Here is a 22,723-nt window from a genome sequence, read left to right as displayed (position 1 = left end):
CAGCCGGTGGGACCCTTTCCACGAAGCTATGACTACAATGGCGCTGAAAGTGATTAGCACTGGTCATTAACCTGGGACACGTTTATATAAAAAAATTAGATTCTCGCTCCAGTCCACTTTTTGGATTGTATTTAGGTCCCTTAAAACTGTGCAAAATTTCAGCTCGATCGGTGAAACTATATTTACGCGCCAGCCGTTCAAAGTTTGTATGGGATTTACTATGGGAAAACATACTTTTGCAAAGAAAAATCGCCAGAGGTCGTCCATTGACCTCTATAAAAAAATACTGAACACAGATTTCGATAGGTATTATTACGATGAACAACATTGTCAAAGACCGCAAAGCAATCCGATGCTCGTAAAAATAGTTATTAAACAAATTCTTTGAAAATTTTGCCCCATTTTTTTATTATTGTTATTCTTTTACGTGTTAATCAACGTCGCCTTGCTGATAGGTTTTCATTGAAGAACTTTTTTCACAAGTGACGGATTGATTCGTGGTCTTCGGCAATATTCTTCATCGTAGAAATACCTATCAAGGTCTGTGTTCAGAATTTTTATAGAGGTCAATGGGCGACCTCTGGCGATTTTTCTTTTCAAAAGTATGTTTTCCCATAGTAAATCCCATACAAACTTTGAACGGCTGGTGCGTAAATATAGTTTCACCGATCGAGCTGAAATTTTGCACAGTTGTTATGGGACTTAAATGCAATCCAAAATGTGGACTGGAGCGAGAATCTAAACTTTGTCCCACACTACTGGTCATAGACAAAGATGAAACATCTGGTTCGATGAAGAGTGCCAAAGAGTGACAGACGTGAAGCATGTCGCCAGAAGCAACATAAAATGAAAACGCTGCACGAAGAATGTGTGGTAGCTGAAGCTCGAGGTAGCATGAACTAGAACGATATGCGGAAATTTCATGCAACGGTCAATGGCGCACGGCACCATACCGTACCAGTGCTCGCCATGTGCAATGATCGAGAAGGGAATTTGCTGACCGATATACGGCGGTGGCTTTCCGGTGAAAATGGGAATGTAGCCAGAAACAGGGCGAACATTGATGATGACGACCAATCTGCAGAACTACCGACCATCGGACGGGTGTAAAGGCTACCAGCGAGCTAAAGAACTGTAAGGCTGCTGGGAAGGGCGAAAACCTGGTCGAGTTTTACAAGCATGGAAGTGTGCAGCTTTACCAGTTGATCCACCGAGTACTTCTGAAGGTATGAGATGACGAAAAAATGCCCTCCGGTTGGTTGGATGGCCTAATACACCCAACCTACAGCAAAAGGCACAAATTGGAGTGTGCCAATTACAGAAGAATTACTCTGTTGAATTCGGCGTACAAAATACTGTCGCGCATCCTGTTCAACAAATAAGTTCCGGCTGTATAACTTGTAGACTCACCATCTGTTTATTGTTTTCAAGGCGGCGTACGATTCAGTGAAAATAAATGAGTTGTGGCAGATAATGTCTGAACATGTTTTTTCGGCGAAACTTATTAGGCTGATACGTCCTACGCTCAGGTGCAGGTGTTCGAATTACAGACGAGGTGTCAACCTCGTTTCTGACGTTAGACGGGTTGTAGCAGGGAGACGCACTTGCAGACGCGTGCAGAGAAACGGCTCTATCATCACACGATCGCTCATGCTCCTTGGCTTTGCAAATGATATCGAGCTTATTGGAATCGATCGCAGGTCAGTGGAGGAGGCCTTCGTGACTCAGAAGAGGGAGACAGCGAGGTTAGGCCTGACCATTAATTCTACCAAAACAAAGTACTTGATTGCAGGTAGAGATAGAGGTGTTGAGATAGTATTTGAGTGGGATGTGTTTGAAGCACACCTTCGACATGCTCTATTTCAACTGCAGCGATTGACAGTAGACTGGATGCCTCGAGCCCGATCCATCTGTCCAGCCAATCGAGCCCTCTGTCGCCATAGAAGATGGTGTCTCCATCCATGTCGATGGCCTGGTTTTAAGTTTTCGGCTGCGAACAGGACCTTTTACGGACTACATAACTAGTTTAGATCTCGCAACTTGCAAAAGGGAACTGAATTTACCCAGTATAAAACATTGATTCTTCCGGTTGCTTTCTACGGCGTTGAAAACGACAGACTGGAAAGCCTTCGGTGTTTGCGGGAACCAGGTAGATGTAGGCGACTTCGAAGGAGACCTCGAGTACGCTGGCTGTACGCAGAGAATGAGGACATGGCGACCCTAAACGATCGGTGCAACTGAAAAAGTATCGCCCAAGACCAACGAAGATGGAGCTCTACAATACGCCCGGTAATGGCGTGACGCTACGCTGTATCCATCAAGGTGCAGGGTAGATACAGATCAGGTGCGCAGAAAGCAAATCTAGGAAGCTACATTGTGTGGGCTACTCAAGGGTCCATAAAGCTTTCCGTTTTGTGGATTGCGAGACTAACCTCGTCACCGTCTGCTGCGACGCGCGCTTTGTGGAACTAGGGGACGGTAGTTCCTCGCTCTTCGGTCGATAGACCGCTGAAACTGGAAGCCAACAATAGAACAGAGATCAATCTTTGAGGAGAAGAAAGATCCACTGAAGCTTGAAGATAAGTGGAGCCTGCTTGTGGGACAGAACCCGGTACGAGCGGACAGGTTCTGCAGGGAATTCCGACACACTTAACCGATGATAACCGGCGGAAAGAAACTTCGGAATACGCGCACCGATCGAAAAGTAAAACTGATTGTATAACCGCGTCTTTATTTCAGTAAGGTTACATGTGGAATGGGAAATAAAAAATTGTTTCTTCTCTTTACTCGCTCTTCTATCTCTGTCACACCGTCGCTGTCACACTTCGCATGGCGGGAAGGACAGAACGGTCGATGGAGGAAATATCGCCAGGTACATGACACTCAACACTCCTCCTCGATATTTGCAATGTTGATCTGCAACTCATTGACCACTGTTAACCAGGCCCAGCATCTCGGCAAACCGTCGCTGCTTCGCTGCACCGAGGGGCTTTATCAACACATCAGCCATCATAGACAACGCCTTGTTCACAGAGGTTTCTGGCGTAGAAAATCCTCGTGTCAATATGTTTGGACCGCCTGGATTGACGATCTACTCCAACGAATTCGATGCAACTGGTGTTATCTTCATAGACCGTAGTTGGCCCATTCTGCTTAACTCCAATTTCTTCCAACAGTCTGCGGAGCCAAACAAGTTCCTTGCATGTCTCGGAGAGGGCCACATATTCGGCCTCTATGCTTGAAAGGGATATTGCGGTCTGCTTACGACTGGCCCAACAAATTGACGATTGGTTCAGCTGAAATACGTATCCGGTAACGGACTTTCGGTCGGTTGGGTCACCACCCCAGTCTGCGTCGCTATAGCCAAGTAGCACCATCCGTTCTTGTCTATTCACTGATAGTCTCAACTTGTAATCACTGGTTAGGAGTAGATAACGGACGACTCGCTTTAGTTCCGTCCAATCTACTTCCGACGGTTCACTTATTTTCCGGCTCAAAATCGAAACACACGCTGCCACGTTCGGCCGCGTATTAACCGCCACGTATAACAATGCAACAACCAAACTTCGATAGTCACTGTTGCTTGAGAGCAGTTTGCTTCCTTCACGACTCCGGTAGTAGCCGACGTCCATCGGCACTTTTGATCCTTTAGCTTTATCCAGCTTGAAGCGGCTTGCAACTTTCGCAACGTAGGTTTGCTGATCCAAAGCGTAGAAACCATCCTTGTCTTTTGTAACACGAATCCCAAGGAAATGGGAGACTTCTCCGAGAGACGACAAACTAATTCTTTTCTTCAACAGTTTCTCAACTTTGTCGACTTCCGCTTCCGAGACACTCGCAACAATCATGTCGTCGACGTAGATCAAGACGTACACCAGCTCACCACTCTCTAGCTTCTTGGTAAACAAACATGCATCCGATCTACCGTGCTCGAAACCCAGTTCTCCTAGTATTGCACTGATTGTGTCATTCCAGACTCCTTGCTTCAAGCCTGCAGATGAGGTGCTCCTTGCCACGAACCGTAAAACCTTTCGGCTGCTGCATGTATATTTCTTCTTGTAGTTGTCCGTACAGGTAAGCACTCTTGACGTCTAGGTGCCGTACAGTCATTCGCTTATAACCCGCCACTGTTAACAGAATCCTGAAGGTCGGTTGGGTAGCAACCGGCGCAAACACGGCGTCATAATCCACGCCAGCTTGCTGAGAGAAGCCCTGAGCGACAAGGCGCGCTTTGAACTTCGACACGTTGCCACAGACGTCCTCCTTTCGTTTGTAAACCCATTTACAGCCGACGGGCTTACGGCCGTTGGGTAACTCGACGAGACTCCAGGTGTTGTTCTTCATAAGCGAATCATACTCCTCTCTCATCGCCGCTTTCCACAGATCTTGCTCTGGTCCACGAACAGCTTCTTCGTAACTAAGCGGCTCCTGTTCAATCACCTTTGCGACATCCACAATGTAGTCTCGTAGTCTGACAGGCAGGTTACCCCTCGTACTCTTTGTTCCCTTGGAATCTCTCGGCTCGAAGTTTCTTGCTGACGCTTCTGCTTCCTCAAATCCGTAGAACTCGTCGTCAGAGTCAACATCGTTGTCCAATGGTTCCTCGCCGGCTGGGCGGTTATCCTCCTCCTGAGTAGCAGCTACTTCTTCTTGAGATTTGAACCAGGTATCATCCCCGAAACTTTCAACGGTTGGATCTTCGGTGGATGCCTCCATGAGAGAACCATTACCTAACTCGATAAACCGAGCATCCCGGCTGATTACAATGCTATTCTTCACCGGATTAAGGAAGCGATATGCTTTGCGGTCTTCGCAATAGCCAACAAATACAAGTTTCTCAGCCTTGTTATCTAACTTTACCCTCTTTACATCAGGGATATGCACATATGCGGTGCTTCCGAATATCTTCAAATGGCTTAGAATGGGTTTGAAGCCAAACCACTTTTCGAAAGGCGTTGTGTCAACCGAACGAGAGGGAAGTCTATTTTGAAGGTAAGCAGCGGTTGGTACTGCCTCACCCCAAATCTTTTTATCGAGCCCAGCGTTAGCGAGCAAACATGTCGCCATTTCTTGCAGTGAACGGTTTTTCCGTTCGGCGACGCCGTTCTGCTGTGGGGAGTATGCCGCTGTTAACTGAGATCGTATACCTTCTTGCTCATAGAAAGTCTTAAGTTCCTCGTTAACATACTTCCCATCTCCATCGGAACGGATAACGCAAGGTGTCTTGCCAAATTTCGTTTTCACATGGGCTACGAATCGCTTTATACAACTGGCGGCGTCAGATTTATTTCGAAGCAAGCAAACGACCGTGTAACGACTATAGTCGTCGATTAAGGTCATCAAATATCGAGCACCACCAGGAGTAACTGTGGACATGGGTCCACAAACGTCTGTGTGAACCAGTTCAGGAATGCTATTGGCTCTATTCTGGGAGATTTTGGGAAATGGAATACGAGAGGATTTACCTGCGAGACAGTGTTCGCATACTTGTCTCAAACCACAGTCCTTCAACTGTAATCCAACGCCGAGCTGCTCCGTTTGAATCCGCTCCACGGCCGCCGGGTCACGGTGGCCAAACCGCCGATGCCACGTGTGTTGGCAGTTCGGCAGGTGTCGAATCTAATTGCTCAGCTTCACGTACTCCACCGTTTTCAAAACAAACAGATTTCCGTACAACTCGCCAAGAGCCACTTTTTCACCACTTGCACTCATTATGTCACAGTTAGATCCAGAAAAGTTCACTTTGCAGCCTCTTTGTGTCAGCCTTCGCACCGACAACAAAGCGCTGTCCAGTTTTGGAATGTATAATACATCCTTGAACAGGATCTTCTTCACATTTCCTTCACTATTCACACAGTCCACAAATCCTTCGCCGATGCCATCGGCCTTCGTCGTGGAACCATCGGCTAGAACCACTTCCGTTCTGACGCTTGCATCCAGTTTCACGAAAAACGAGCGATCATTCGACATGTGGCTAGAGCAGCCGCTGTCGATATACCTATGTTACCAGAAGAAGGTCATCTTATTTCATTTTATATACATCGTTTGTGCATTTCGGTTTTGGTCGTTACCCCAAATGTTACTATCGACAGTTACTCGCGGTCAAATGAAACAACTTTTTTTTTTTGCACACAATCTGGTCTTTTTATTCTCATCAAACAAAATTAAATTATCTCTAACGTATTACCCCTCTGAAAACATTTTTAAGAACTGTTTTTATCGTGTAAGCCTCTGTTAAACAGAATTCTAATACAGTATAAACTCTTCATCAAACGTCGTACGTAGTCCAGTTTATTCACTCTGACTGTGAAACCCTTAGGTAACAGATAGTACCTTTACAGATCGAGCACTTGAAAATAAATAGCAACTTATTTATCTTTAATTCCTGTATCACTACTTAAGAAGAATAAGTAAAAACATTCAACGGTCTAATAGAGAGATGCAAATTGTAGATCAATTTTGTGTGTGTAGGGTACAGTATACCACTTCATAATGAGGTAAAATCGAATTAGCAGGCGTAGCAGTGTGCTCATTCAGAGAAAGATTAAATAGTTTCAATCGTTTAGCGTTCCCAAACTAGCCTTAGAGTAGCACAACACTATATGTGGGCAAAACTAAGTTGAGTACGTACTAGCCTCTCAATGGATTACCTACAAAGAACGCCAAGCGGGAATAAATTTAAAACTTATTACAACATTCACCGTGCTACACTCAATGGTGGCTTTACAACAGCGTGTTTTTTTCTGTGAGTGCAACGCAGCAGGATCCGAAATCCTTATTCAGAGCGGGGAGTGAGATTATTCTTTGCTGGTTCGAGCAGTTCTTCGACGATGCGATCTACCATTTCTCGTAGAGTTTTCCTCGATGCGTTCCAATCCCTGTAACGATTTTCAACCATTAGTTATGTTCACGTAGATAGATAAACCTGATTCAATGCAATCCGTGGCTCGAGATGAGCTATTATGAAAAGTACTGGGAATAGTGCTCGAACTTGCTATCGGTTCTTGTCTTCGCTACTAATTACAGGGCGGGTAGCAGGTCTCTTTTTATAAAGCCTCTATTTGTAATTGAGAGTCGCTAAACTTTTTTTTCAATTTCTCGATTTGGCATATTTGGATATTTGGCAAACAAAAGAAACTGTAAAAATCAAAATGACTTAAAATAAAAGGCTTAAAATATAAAAACCATAAAAAATCAGTCAAAACTACATTTTAAAAAATCAGTTGCGGGGTTTATATGATTCTGTTGAATGTTTGTATTGCGTACTATAAAGGTGTCTCCTCTATTCTTGCAAAAATACCTAACTTAAATCCGAAACAACTCTAAAGAACAAGGCTGTTAAATCGATAGATCACATTTCCAGTTATTATTCGACACGGTGCCCCAAAAGACCGTTATTATGTAAAAAAAAAGTCCATCAAATCTGAGCACAGGGCTCGATTCCTGAGGTCATTCTGCACCTCTGGGCCAATTTAAAAAAAAATCCCTAGGAGGAATCTCGAGAAATCTTTATTTGAAGTCTTTTACTTAAAAATTCAATATAATCCATATTAAAATTTTGCAATAGCACTGAAAAAAAACCTACAAAAACGCTCAGAAAGTTTGCCAAACTGATCTTAATTAGTATACAATTGTTACCGTTGTTAAAATTAGAAATATTTACAACTAACTTAACTTAATCCACTCCTTAAGGTGAAGATGAATGATAAAATAAGTTAAATCGAAGCCAAACATCAAATTTTCAAGAGCACAAATATGGAGAACCGAATACCCGTTTGAGCAGAGGATTTAATCGATTGGTCACCACCAGCTAGTGACCAGTCGATTAGGTTTTCAGCTTAAACGGATGTTTGGTTTTCCAGATTCATGATCTTGAAAACTTAATGTTTGGCTTCGATTTAACTTATTTTTCATAGTTTACTGGTTTAAATTCCATTGATTGTTGTTTTCTATATTAAACCGATTGAATAGTAAACCAAATAAATCAATAATTAACAATGTTGTTATTAGAAAAAAAATGATCTGAGAATAAATGTTGCACAATAATAGTTAGCAGATAAGTCATGTGAATACTTTTATATTCAATTAGAGCTGGTATTACCGGTTGTTTCAAATTTTGAATGATTTGGTTACTCTGGTTCGCTCTAGTCAATAACAGAATGATCATACGCCGATGTCTTTTACGGGGTCGCTGAGCTTCACCTGATTGATGCAACTTTTTCTTCCAGCATTCGCACTAAATGACCAGGTCACTGAAGTTTGCCTATTTTATTCGCTCAATAGTTTTCGCTCCTGTTTTCAAATAAATGTGTTAAGGGAGCCAAGAATAAGCGTTTTATACATGACAAATTAATAGTGATGATTCTTTTAGGCATGCTTGCATTCATCGTTGCTCTCTTTGCATTATAATTGAAAACTGATTTGATTTTCGAAACACTTTTCAATAAAGGATCGCGAGATGTTTTGGCGAAGTTGTCAATGAAATAATGGATCTATGAAGTCAGATAAGCCTTTATCAAGCAACAGTGTAGAAATGTCGTTTCCCTTTGCAAGTTTCGGGTCCCTAAATTGGTTACGTAATCCGTAAAGGATATATTCGCAGACAGAACACGTGTTTTTCTTCCAAGGGAAACATTATTATCATACGTCACAATTGTTATATGGCTCTTCAACAAATTCATCCACATCTCAATCAAGCACTGCTTCAGCACCAACACATCTGCTTCTTTCTCTACATGCAACCATATACGTTTGGGTAGAGTAAATGGCATTACAAGCTTATCCTAGTTGTCCATCTTTGAAATAGTGAAACGCTTCTTTACTGAACTGCGATCAATTCCAATAAACTCATTGTCAGCAAAATCAAGGAGTATATGCGACAAAACGCAATATTGAACAGTAAATTCAGAAACTCATCTGTTCTTATTCGATGTAATTTTCCAAAAACAAAAAAATAAGCTCCTCGTCTATAATTCTTACACCTGATTGCATTTGTCAGCTTAATCAGCTTTAAGTCTTATTGTTAAGTCTTTGATATTACCTGCAACAGCTATTTTTTTTGTTACTGAGTCAAACGCGACTTAGAAGTCAATAAACAGATTGACGATGAATCCCGAAAAAATAAAACGAAGTGAATGGTTGCAGGTATATAAAGTGAAAGTCCTAGTGAAGTTGATACTTAAATAGTACTTATTGGGAATTTGTTTGAAGTTGTTAATCGTCGAACACTTGCTAAATATGGTCGGAGTTCAGACAGATCTGACTAGATGACATTTTGGCCTTGCAAAGATGAGTCATGGACTCTATCAATTACAATATTTCCAATTCTATTGATGTTTCTTCAAATAGCAAATATATAAGTTTCCTTCTTACAGCAAATAATGCACGAATTTTATTATACTTATACCGAATGCTTGGGGTACGTTTTCCTGAAACCATTAAAGAACACTTGGTCCAGTCTGTCTGAACACCGACCATATGACAATCATGTTTCTCGTGTAGTTAATCCTGTTGTGGCTAAGAATGTTGAACAAAATTTTTTTTATTTTAAGTGCTGAGGACAATACTCGGTGGAAAACTGGACGTAAACATCAAGAGTAGTAGCAGTTGTACAAAAAGCAATTTTTATTAAGCAAAATAAGTACGGCAGACTTCGGTGGGCTGGTCACTTAGTATGAAAGTCGTAAAATAAGCTGTTAATTAATAATATTCTGCATTGAATGTTTCACGTTTATGGAACGTGACATCAATTGTATATTGACATTTATTTCTAAGATTTCATTCTATTAAACTAAACTTACTGGTTTAAGCTATGTAAAATATACTTAAGCTACTCTGGTAAGCTAAGCCAGTTGTAAATATTTCTAATTGTAACAAAAATAACAATTGTATACTAGTTGAGAACAGTTTGGCCAACTATTTAAGCGTTTTTTCAGTACTATTGCAAAATTTTAATATGTATAATATTGAATTTTTAAGTAAAAAACTTCAAATCAAGATTTTTCGAGATTCCTCTTAGGGATTTTTTTGAAAATTGGCCCAGAGGTGCAGAATGACCTCAGGAATAGAGCCATGTGCTCAGATTTGATGGACAATTTTTTTTCCATAATAACGGTCTGTCGGGGCACCGTGTATTCGATATTATTGGAAATTCCCTTTCATTTTTTTTTTGTCTGGAATCTTGGATAACTTCACAAAGAATTTCATGGAAAATTTTGGGAAAAAAAATCTTGATTATTCAAATTTTAGAATTTCTGCTACAATTCGTAGAAGAGTCCTTGTAAAAAAATCTGTTGTAAATTCAATAAATTCAAAAAATCATACGTGATTCTTCCATAAGAATTCCTTCAGAGATTCCATGAGAAAGAGCTTCAGGAGTTTTCAATGCATACTTCAGAGATTGCTACAGAAATACAGGACACGTTTTGAAATTAATCTAGGAATAATTACAACTAGTCTCGCAGTGTTTTGTACAGACATTTCTCCAGCGACTTCTCAACGAATGCGTAGTGGAGTTCGTCGAGAATTCTTTGAATTTTTCTGAGTTTTGACAGAGGGAAATTACTTGGAAGTTTTACGGGAAATTTATTGCTGGCGAACTGATTATTCATTTTTATCCATAATGTTTCATTTTCATTTTCATTTTGCAGCGTTTGGTGGGGCAATGAGAGCGCAAGTCAGTCCAAAGCCGGGGTAAGGGATAGGTAATGGCCGTAATAGTCTATGCGGACCACTTGAACACCATCGGAAAGGATAAGAAGGGTTGGGGTAGGGTATAGGGAATGGAGAAGACTTGACACAGTAATGCGATTAATGCTGCAAAATGTAAATGTGCTGAAAGCAATTTAATTTGAGTTTTGAAGTTTGATTTGACTTATTAAAATTCCAAATAGATCGGCCATTGTACAAGTAAGAAAGAATATGCTGATCGCTTTCTAGAAATTTTATAAACAACAAAATAACAACAATATGAGAGTGATGCTAAGGGCTGCTGATGGCACAATGCGACGCTTTAGGAGATTTTGATACTGAATGAACATTACTATACAGAGCGCAATTTAATCGATGGTGATAACTTTACAAACTTTATCTGTTTTTACACTGATTGACGATGCTGATTTACATAAAAATATTTTAAAAATAATTGATATTATTAGTTCATTTGTTTGTGTGATCTAAGTGTTAATAATGGAAAAATTTTACATACCCTTGATAATAATACTTCCCTGATCAGAAATATTATATTTTGAGCGCCCTTTTCGAAGCTATTCTATCCAGGTATCCATGTACTGCTTTCAATCCTGAAATTATTCTTATTGTGCATGCTCATGCATTATATTAGTGATGATCATAATCATGCAACAGATAAGAAGGAGAGAAAAAGAGAATATAGGAACAGTGATTAGTAATGAGTTAATTATGTAGTTTTGTTAGAATTATAAACAATTAAACAGCAGTAATGAATAACTTATAAAATTACTTTGCAGCATAGCTGAGCCTTTCGGAACGTAAGACCGATGTATAAAAATAATTTGTTTCGAAATTGTCCGCGTGGTCTTCTAGTGCCCCTATTAGATCAGAATCAGTCATAGACATACATATCGAATGCTCGCCATGACCCTATGACCAACATTTGTATATGTATAGACTTAGCTGATGTGGCTTTTCTAATAGGTAGTTCTTTCACTCATTGATTGTCTTCAAAACCTTGTCAAGTATAGAAAATTGATTTTATTTCATTTATTACTACATTAAAGCTACATTGTACTTATTAAGTATTAGGTATTATTTTATGTTTTTATCACTATTGATATTATCAAGGCCAGAATTCCCAGTGAGTGAAGAATTTTATAGTACTAGAACACCATAGAAGATCGCTTAACATTACCTAATCATGGAACGGCTTTTTGCTCTATTATTTTAGGTAGATGCTATTGATCTCCCTTTGCTCCTATCCGCAACCCGGTGCACGCGCCCTGTTGGTTTTCGAAAACCTCGTAGAAGATTACAAACCGTCAATGGCATTCCCAATTACTACCCCACATTGCACATTCAAGGGTCTGATTGTGCTCCTAACCCACCCTCAGTCTGTAATCTTCTCGCCAGTTTGAAATTATATTTTCCCGAAGTGAAAGTAATTTTGATGAGTGATAGCGTAGTGCAGCCCAACTGCATAGTACAGTAGTTTAACCAGAATCTTTAGGTCAGAAGATAAAATCTAAATTTTGTAATAAAAAGGTTGCCATTGCTTTGAAATTTACCCAACATCTAATCAAAACTACTAACAACAGCGATCAATTATCAAAATTCATCGCTCCCTGGAAAATATAATCCCAAGCCCAGGGATTTTTATCCATAATGTTAGTCCGAAAAAAAAAAAAAAAAAAAAAAAACTTCGAAATGGTTTCTGAGAAATGTCTGGTAGAATTCTTTTAAGAATCTTCATAAAAATATCATAAAATCACACATGAATTTTTCTTCGGTTTCTGATTTTTTTCTCGCTACCAGCCCTGTAGACACCATCTCAACATCGGAAACTACTCACCTCTCACCAGGCTTGGCGCACATCTCGGCGTAGTACTTGATTTTCGGTTCAGTGCCACTCGTTCGGAGAGTTATGACCGCTCCGTTCTCAAACGAAAATGTAACCATTTGCGAGCTCTTACTCGAAGGCAGCAACGCCTTTCCATCGGCTTGCGTAGAATCGTATCCGGTTGTCAAATCACGAATCGATTCAATTTTATATTGACCATCGCCGATGGCCTTCGGATAACCACAATCGGCACCCTCCATCGTGCGGATTCTTTCAAAGATACGCTCTATCACTACCGGGTCGTAACAGAAATGATAGGACGTCACTGCATAGTGATAACCGTAGATATCGTACAACTCGTTCAGTTTGTCCGACAGTGTCTGATTAGAGGTGCTCTTCAGGTAGCACACCATCGTTGCCAACTGACACGCTGCACTAACTCCGTCCTTATCCAGAACAGTTGGAGAACACATGAATCCGATAGCCTCCTCGAAGGCGAATAACACCTTCTTACCTTCGCCCATCAAATCCACGGATTTGTTGCCTAAAATGAGAAACATTCAACGCATGGTTCAGGTTGTTGATAGTCAGACTTAACATACCCATCCATTTGAACCCCGTCAGGGTTTCCTCGAAATGAAGACCTTCAATGTTTGCGATAGATCTGCACATCTTCGAGCTGACGGTACTTGCCAATAAATAGCAATCGGCAAGGCTGCAATCCGGATACTGTTCACGATAGCAGCGGATTGACCACCATCCAAGCAGCGCCCCCAACTCGTTGCCCGAGAAAACACGCCATTCTCCAGTGCTAAAATTAGACAGTTCATCATTTGCAAAGAAAAAAAATTTCAATTCGCTCGAGGCAACTGCTCTCACTAAGGTTTTCATATCAAACAAATCGAACTGTAAAATTATTAAGCTACATCACCCATTTTTTCATTTGAATCCTTAGAAGCTACTGTAAAAGTTTGAGCGGAATCTGTCAACTCTTAGAAAGGAGGGATTGCTAAACGAGCTTGAAGTTTGTATGGAGAAAATCGACTCTGACATTTGACGGATTCCGCTCCAACTTTTACAGTAGCTTTTGGGGGTCGAAATGAAAAATATTGTGAGATGTACCTTAAGATTTTTGTAGTTTGATCAGCATGGGCCACCCTACTACTCACCTAGGATCCTTCTCGGCACAAGCCAACCGATCGGCATCTGGATCGTTTGCCAGAATCACATCGCAGCCGGTTTCGTTCGCTAGCTTTATCGACAGGACCAAACTCGATTTGCCCTCTTCCGGGTTGGGAAATTTAACGGTGGGAAATTCAGGATCCGGATCTCGTTGTTCCTTGACCGCAATCACCGGTTGCAGTCCAATGGTTTCGAAGCCTCGCTCGATGAACGGATACCCGACGCCATGCATGGCCGAGTAAACGAACCGTTGCGAGCTCTTGCGGTTGTATTCGGACACGAATGCTTTAGGGACATTTTCGGCAAGCTTTTCGAAATATAGGTTCGTCATAGCATCGTACGGGTCTTTCAGCTGATCCGATTTCAGCAGATCAAGATTCCAGGAAGATTCGAGAGGTCTATAGAAATAAAGAATAATGAAAAGGGCATACATCAACTACATAAAACACATTATTACATTTTATGACAAAAAAATATCCAGGAGGTATTTCTAAAGAAAATCCTAGAGTAACTTATGTAAGTTTTGAAGTGACCCTCAATGAACAAGGATCTCTGAAATAAGTCCTCGACTCTTGAGGAAGTTTTGGAAGATATCCTATATAATTTGCTAAGATAATCGAATATAATCGTGTGAATCGAATAGAAATTTGTGTAGGAATGATCGGAGGAATTATTGGAAAAATTGCTGTAGTATTAAGTTGTGTGAAAACTTAACTATACTTTTGAAGTTTGCATAGGATTTTTTTGAGAAACTTTTAAAGAAATGTTTGGTAAAACTGCAGGAGTAATACTTGAATGAAAATCTGGAAAAAGTGCTGGAAAAAACATATGTGTTAGAAGAACCCCTCAAGTAATTTTAGATTTCTAGGAGGAAACAAGGATGAATTCTTGACGATATCCACATGGACAGGTGGAGGAATTCTTGCAGGGTTTAAAAAAAAACCCCTAAGCAACTTTTTCAAACACTCTGAAATAAATCTTTGTGGAACATCTCCTAGAGTAACAATTGCCGAATTCGAGTGAAAGATTAGTGAAAAAATATATGGAGGGAATTCTAGGATAGGAAAATCGTAGTACCTGAGGAAATTACTGGAGGTATAAGCTTTGGAGTTCTTAAGGGTTTTCTAGGGTAAATTCTGGGGATATTCTTCTATGTATTCTTTGAAAAATCGCAAGAAGAATTTCTGAGAGATTTGGTAGAGAAATCTCTAGAAGGATTTCTGGAGAGATCCCTATAGGAGACTCTGAAAATCTTCTAAATAAAATAACTATGATAATTTCTGAAGATTTTCCTCAGGAAATCTGAGACACCATTTTGGTTAACATAAATTCTTTAGAGACGTTCAATCAAATATTGAGACTTTTTAGAAACTTGCACTGAAATAGAGAACAAGTCTTCAAAAAGAAACCTACTACAAGTCCTGTGTTTAGATCCATTCACTGGATCATCTTTTGTTATCATTCATATTAAATAATATGAAATACGTTTATATTTACTTCCTTTTTAAATCAATATCATTAAACAAATTTGACAAAAATATATTCAACTGCTTGCCTTTACAACCAGTGAGGTTGTTCTAATTTCCTAAATCGTGGACCTTCCTTTGACTGTCCTACCCAGGTATTTTTGTGCGTAGTACATGTCCTACCTGTCCTACCCACTTCTCGCGCCACTGAGCATGATGTTGATGTGATATGGAATGATTCGAAATGTATCACAATTGGCCTGTAAAAATCAGCAAATTTTAAGCGTTGATAGTGACAGCGAGCAACTCTGTCAATCAACTTGTCAGAAGATGAATAACATAACGGCCTTTTTGTAATTTCTCATCGTAACAAGCTGTTTTTCATCACGCCAATCTGTCATGAAACGGCCTACTTTCCTGCGCTGAAGTATGCAGCGCTTGAATAGTCATTACGCAACTGAAACCAGTGATCTAATGATTCATTACGCAACGGTAAGCCTCGTAGGATAAATTTACAACTCGTGCTGTAAAAATCATCATTCTGCAACTTGTTCCATAAACTACTATTACCTACCAAAGACAAAAAAAAAAAGCTGAACAGTGCTACTTTTCACTACTGTTTTGAAGGCGTCAATCCCATTCTCTTCATGCCATAGCATCTGATTCTATATACGTTGTGCGATCGGGATCCAATAAAAACTGGTGATTCTGATTTGAGATCCGATTCTCTAGCATTTGTAGAGGAGGCAGCAGAGCCCGCTACTGTATGCGCCGTCTTAGCTGCTCTGTCCTCCAATGGAGAATATAGTTAGGGACGATTCAAATATGACGTCCATCGTTTTTTGGGATTTCCTGACCCCTCTGTAACCTGACCCCACGGTAACGTGAAAATTTGTGATATAGGTACCTAGGTAGGGGTTCCTGGGGTAATATGTACTGCCGCACAGTGCGTTGAACGTATGGAGATGTGGGACAAAAATAAAAACTTGAAGATCAAGCCATTTTAGCACCTTGGTATGGAAGGGTAAGTTGTTTCTGATGAAAATAGCAACAATTTGCATAAATGACATATACTAGACGCATAATCGCAAAACTGTCCCAAGCGCCAATTTCATTATTTGCCAAGAAAAGTCTTGCAATTTGTACTTTTATTGCTTATAATGATGTAAGAAGTTATTTGCAAGTATGTCTCTTCTCACTCGTAGCTGAAAAAGTGACTTATACGCCTTTATGCAACAAAATCGCATTTTTTTTAAATTTATCAGTTTTTAATATCAAATTTGAATAAAATCTTGGAAACTACATTTAAAATATATTATTCTAAGCATGAGCTTGCTCTGGTGTAATGTCTGGTTGAGCCAAGACTACATAGCGTTGCAAGATTTTCGGATTTTTTATCACAAACAACTCATTTCCATACTTGTGCTGGTTAAGAAGCATACCTAAAAATAGTCAAAAATCTCGAAGAGTTGCAGGGAGTTGCAGCTGTATCTTTCAGACCTCTTAGAGGCCACTCTAAGAAACATGTCTGTGAGTGATTTAGGTTGGAACTCGGTGGAACTTTTTTTGAATCGATAATCAAAGTTACATTTTAGTATTTCATAAGTTTGATTTTATAGCCAACTCAACGTGCCAATTTCTCATATTCAAAGTTAAAATTGGAATTCTTATCACATCAAATATACTTTACCAACCTTCAATCATGTTCTCTTTTAGATTTTGATTGAATAGATTGATTACGACACTCTCCGTGCTAGTTGTCGCTGAAAACATGCGACAAAATTTGTTTTTTCTGCTACTTCGACAACTGTCTCTTTCAACGCTTGTTGGAGATGTTTTAGTGCCTTGAAATGCTTATAAATACTTGTTTCGATAACGGATGTTATCTATAAACACTTGTGGATACTTATTATCGCCAGAAAAAATAACTTGATATTTGATTTTTGTCTATGGAGCAACGCACTGTGTGCCGGGGCAATACGCACCTTGTCAATTTCTTCGAAATAAACTAGTTTTGATTTTAAAAATACTGTGCAGATTGATGCAACGTTCCATCAAACTGTTGACACCCTGAGAAGTTGATACATTTTGAAAAACTTAACAGAGAGGTAGAACAATTTTTTTCGAAAAGCACGATTCTGATGTAACTTTTACGATCATTTCACTTGATGTTTTGAAAATGATTAATTGAGAATTTTTACAACCTTTAACCATAAAACAGATGATTAGAGACTGAGTTAGTTGTTGATGAGATGATTTGGAGAAATAACACAACGATTTCTTTTTTTCTATAACATTTTCTGGTTGGCTGCCCGTTTGGGGCAATATGCACTCCATTGGTCTAGTGGAAAGCAACATGTTGCAGAATGATGATCTTTACAGCACTTGTCGTAATTATGCAACTCGGCCAGCCTCGTTGGATTGATTCACGACACGTGCTGTGAAAAATCATAATTCTGCAACTTGTCGCGTAATAGTACTTTACGCAACAAGTTGCAGAATGACGATTTTTACAGCACGAGCTGTACATTTATCCAACGAGGCTTAGCGAGTTGGATAATTACGATGAGTGCTGAAAAATCGAGTTCAGCAACGAGTTGCGTACAACATTTTTTGTAATTTCGCAGAAGACCACTTGAGGATATCAGGAATCATATCGGAATGCATTCACCATTATTTTACAATTTCTGAAAAAAATGTTACGTTATGATTTACTACGCAACTCAAAACAGTTGCGTAATGAAAAAGCGCTGCGTAATTATTATAATGGTTATAATGGTTTCAGTTGCGTAATGGCTATTATCACACTGCATAATTCAGTACAGAAAAGTAGGCCGTTCCATGACAGATTGGCGTGATGAAAAACAGCCTATTACGATGAGCATGGATGGAAACAAATCAGCTTTTACGACAAACAACACGATATTTGAACGGTCCAAGAGGGCCATCGCTCTTGCAGCAACATGATTTCAACATCTCACCACGCGCGCTTATCATAGATATATCGAGCTTCCGATAAACTGTTTGTCGTACGACAAAGGGTTTGTCGAATATTGTAACAAGTTGCGATTAATGCGAATCAATTTAAAATTCACGGATAAACTTTCTCACATTCGATTGACTTTAGGATCAAAAATGGTATTCTAGAAGTCATATCGCAGAGTGAAAGCGTGAAAATCTTCCAAAAATTATGAATACGGTTTGCGAACAATGGACCAATGCACGAGTTCACTATTTGACGTTTGAGCGGTGCCGTGTTATTTACGTGACCATGGAAACTAATGAATTCGGCACCGCTCAAACGTCAGATTAGTGAACTCGTGCATTGGTACATTGATCGTTAGCACACATGTCGAGCGATTCATTTTTCGCGGAGCGAAGTTTGTTATGATGGCTTGACGACTAAGGGTTTATCGTTGTTGCTATGATCGCATGATAAAGAACAACCACGATGCATCATTTGTTTTATCATGATCACTAGACTTCCATCCTTGACGATGAGAAATTGCAAAAACTACTATTTTGCAATTTCTCAACATAATAGGCTGTTTTTCATAACGCCAATTTGTCATGATGTGTAATGACTATTACGACTATTACAAATTATGCTGAAGGTGAAAATAAAAGGAAGTCACAAATCAAGTATTCAAAAGCACAAATGAAGAGAATCAAAAAACGCTGTGCGCTGAAAACATGATCAACTGGGCATCACTAGCAAGGGACTAATCGACCAAGTATTTTGCGTAAATAAATTTTTGGTGCTCCAGATTTGTATTCTTGAAAATACGATGTTTGACTTCAGTTTATCTTCAACTGAATGCATCTTGATCTGATTTCTGATACCCTGAAGTGCACTATGTTTTATTTTGACGATTTCATGCGCTCTTTGAATAGCTTTGTTCGACGAAGTTTCTTGGTATATTGAATCGCATCTTTTGAAGCAACAATTTTTGTGATCAGGTCACCTTGCAGTGAGCTTGAAAAACTATTTTTTTTATAACATTTAGATAGACATATGGTGTCTTCAGCAAAGTTGTAGAATTGGTCGGTTGAAACAACTTTGTAGAAGACACATTTTTTTCTATCTCTTATACTTTTTGAGATATATGCCGTTCTATGTGAATGGCCCATTAAATCTTATTTTTTATCATAACATTTTTCCAAGATTTTTAACATTTTTTTTGTGATTTCTACAAAGTTTACGGAGATCAAAATATAGTGTTCGTAATAATTTTTCCGATCAAGTTAACTATATTCTAAGGTTAATTTAGAGATAACTATAAATATAGTTGATAAGACAGTATATTGTTGAAAACAACTATACCGTATAGTTGTTAACAACCATATTTTTTATTGAACTTGCATCCGTCAATCGTCAAAATTCAACTATAATTTAGTTGACTCAAAGTAAATATAATTGAGTTTATAATATTTTGCAATGTTTACCCAGGATTTTGATCTGCTTTATCAACATCTCTGAAAAGATTCGCTGCTACTTTATCGATCTAAAAAACACATTGCAACAATCAAAATAAAGTGCGCGTCGGCAAACTTGATTGGGGGAGATCCCCCAGTACCGGACACTTAAGCCACTAAATTCATAAATCGTAAAATATTGGTTTTATGTGCTCATGTTACTCATTTATGATAAATATTATCATTTTAATAGTGTACAAAAATAAATTTGAAAATATAAATATGAATTTTGACATTGCATTTTGATTATGTATTTTAGTACCAAATTGATCGATCTTGAAAGGTGGCACCCAATACCGGACACGATCTGGAAATGCCTCGAATTCTGTAAATTTGAACATCATTGAATGTGTTTACTATAGGAATAGTATATAATTGCCAATTCAATGCATTTGCAACATTTACAAGAACAATTTGAGTATTTCTTAGTTAGCAAGATGTACATAAAAAACCTCTATCTTATATGATGAAAAATAGCACATTTTACGATGTTGTTCTGAATGTTCATTTTCCTTATTTTTATTGCATCTTTGATACCATGATCGACGGAATCCATGAAAAATGAATGTATTTTGAGACACTGGTGCAATAATTACAAAGATATCATATAACAAATCAGGCTGTCCGAAACTGGGGGACAGGAGGTGCTTAACCAAAATTGTAATTTGTCCATATTTAGACCAATTATGGTACAAAATACATTCATACTATCAAAATAGGATTATGTTCGAATATGCTTGCGTGATCCAAAGTATTTTTTCATATTCAAAATAATTACTAAATAGGCTCAAAATTAAGGCAACACGTAAATTTTTTTGAAATTTTCAAACTTTTGTACTTTTTAAAGAAGGTATGCATATTTCAAGGATGTGTTGTTCTACGCAAACATTAGTCTCCATCAAGCATGGGAAAATTCACTCACTCACCCGAACGCTACCGATAAAATATCTGCAAAGTATCTGCTGCCACCGAATGTTCAATGACTGCCGATTGCTACTAGGGTGAGCGCAATCCCGACGAATCGTAAACGATTGAGATAAACCGAAAATGAAAAGATATACGGAGCGGAGAGAGCACCTATCCTCTCTTAAATTGGAGACACGAAAGAACGCGTTCGCCATTCGATCACTGAAAGCTTCCTGCGAAATGTACAGATTTTGCGTTCACTGAAACATTTCGCCTTGTTTATGACCAGTCAGTAAACGCTCTTCAGCTCTCAAATACGAATGCCACTCGTGCGGATTAGGAATGTAAAGAATCAATCGCTACAGCAATCGGATGCCTTCGACACAAGGAGTCGGTAGTGAATCATTCTGCTACTGTTTTTGTCTAACTTGTCGCTCGGCGAACAAGAAGAAAGCGCATTAGAAATCGAAACACTCAGCTTGGCCAGAGAAACGGCAATCTCGCCCTTGACCGCTTGTGGATGTGAGCGAGAGAAATGCAATATTCGAGTGAATGTTTCCCATGCTTGGTCTCCATAATAGCTTCCTTTACTACTAATACACCATCTTGATTGGACCATGATTTCTCAATGTTTCGACTTTGTCCGGTATTGGGTGCTGTCCGGTACTGGGGGATCTCCCCCTACGTGGTCCCCTGCGTGAGAGGTGGTCATCTTATCAACTACACTATTCCTTACAAGTTAAAAGTAGATTTGCGGTTCTTCAAATTCGTGATTTGCTTATTGAACCAGACTGGATTTTTTGAGCCAAAACCTTGTCTTTTACGTTTAAATGGAACTTCCTCCTGAATTACTTCCGATAATATTAAAAAAAAAAGACAATCTACACCGTCTTCAGCCAAAGGCTGCACAGACTGAACAATCACTAACATTAGGCAATGGACAACAATGAACACCCAGTAGCCCAGTGACGAATTTTTCGTTTGACGAAAAGTTTCCACCGACTGGAGCGGGAATCGAACCCACGCTTCGTGGCGCAATACGCTTGAACAACTGACGCCGCTAACCGCACGGCCATGAAGCCCGCAAACCATCTATTATTCGACCGCCTGCCTTCCTTTGGCAAGCTGACAGACGGCGAGCAGAGTGAAATCAACTGATTTCATTACCCGAGCTCATCACTTGGTTTTGAATTGTAGAACCGTCAGTTCAATGGCCTACTGGTGCGTAGACACTTTCAGTAATTTACTTCTTCTTTCAGATTGGATTGCAAGTTTACTCTATTTATTTTGTACCTGATATTGTCATAGTTAGCCATATTGTAATCAAAACCATACTCAGAACTACAGTCGTTGGGATTAACGTTACTGTGCACAAATATGGAATATTAGATCGCTGTGTGAAACGCTTCATTTTTCCATAACGGAGAAACAAATTCCACAACCCAAAAATTCTCACATATATTCGTTAGAAGTAAATCTAAGAAACAATTCTGTTGGTTTTTGATATGATTAATTTGGTTGAGTCCTAGGAATGCAATTTTCTCAAATATAAATTGTAATGTTCAATTTTCACCAACAACTGGAAGAATGATACTCTCATTATCATAATTTGGAAAAAAAAAATCTACATTTTGTTGATTGAAGTCATCATAACATGAATATAAACAGGACGAAAGTATGAAACGATTACTTCGGCTGTTTTAAAAAAAACAATTCATACGTCGACTTAGTAGCTCGATCAGGAGGAAAGTAAATTGACGCGAATATATGAGTCTCACCAATGATTTCTGTTTTTACCCAAACGTGATCAAAATCCTTAAATTTTGGTGAAGCAATAAGCTCAGAATTGAATTTTGAGGAAATTGCAACTAGAATTCCACCACCTGACTTTCTTTGGGTTAAAACTAAATCCCGATCATTCCTAAATACATTATACCGTGCCAGTACCATATTATAGACAGCGCCATATTCTGAACGGTCCGTTCCTTATGTTGAGCATTCATAGTTTTTTACATCCAAAATAGTAAACTGTTAGTTCGAAACATGATTCATTGTAACATTTCAAAACTAAAATACATGGAGAAGTTGTTTGTTTTCAACAAATATTATACGTAAAGTTCGTTTGCTGTCCATAATAAGGAACAATGTGTGTTCATAATTA

The 22,723-nt window shown here is 39.1% G+C and overlaps 1 protein-coding gene across 4 annotated transcripts in view; it reads right to left on the bottom strand.

The window, feature by feature from the left end:
* Window positions 1-6,041: 6,041 nt before the first annotated feature.
* LOC5570907 (phosphoglucomutase-2) overlaps window positions 6,042-22,723 on the bottom strand; it is a 300,316-nt gene continuing 283,634 nt past the window's right edge. For all 4 annotated transcript variants that reach the window (XM_021844938.1, XM_001653334.2, XM_021844939.1 and 1 more), the window contains 4 exons: window positions 13,702-14,112; window positions 13,135-13,343; window positions 12,545-13,076; window positions 6,042-6,878 (listed from right to left, as the gene is read on the bottom strand). In XM_021844938.1, coding sequence (XP_021700630.1) covers window positions 6,776-6,878; window positions 12,545-13,076; window positions 13,135-13,343; window positions 13,702-14,112 — 1,255 coding nt within the window. In that variant the 3' untranslated portion in view covers window positions 6,042-6,775. The remainder of the gene's footprint in view (window positions 6,879-12,544; window positions 13,077-13,134; window positions 13,344-13,701; window positions 14,113-22,723) is intronic.

This window comes from Aedes aegypti, chromosome 2 (genome assembly GCF_002204515.2).
Source record: "Aedes aegypti strain LVP_AGWG chromosome 2, AaegL5.0 Primary Assembly, whole genome shotgun sequence".
NCBI lineage: Eukaryota > Metazoa > Arthropoda > Insecta > Diptera > Culicidae > Aedes > Aedes aegypti.
Note: the sequence above shows the minus strand (reverse complement) of the source record. Positions and strands in the feature narration are given on the sequence as shown.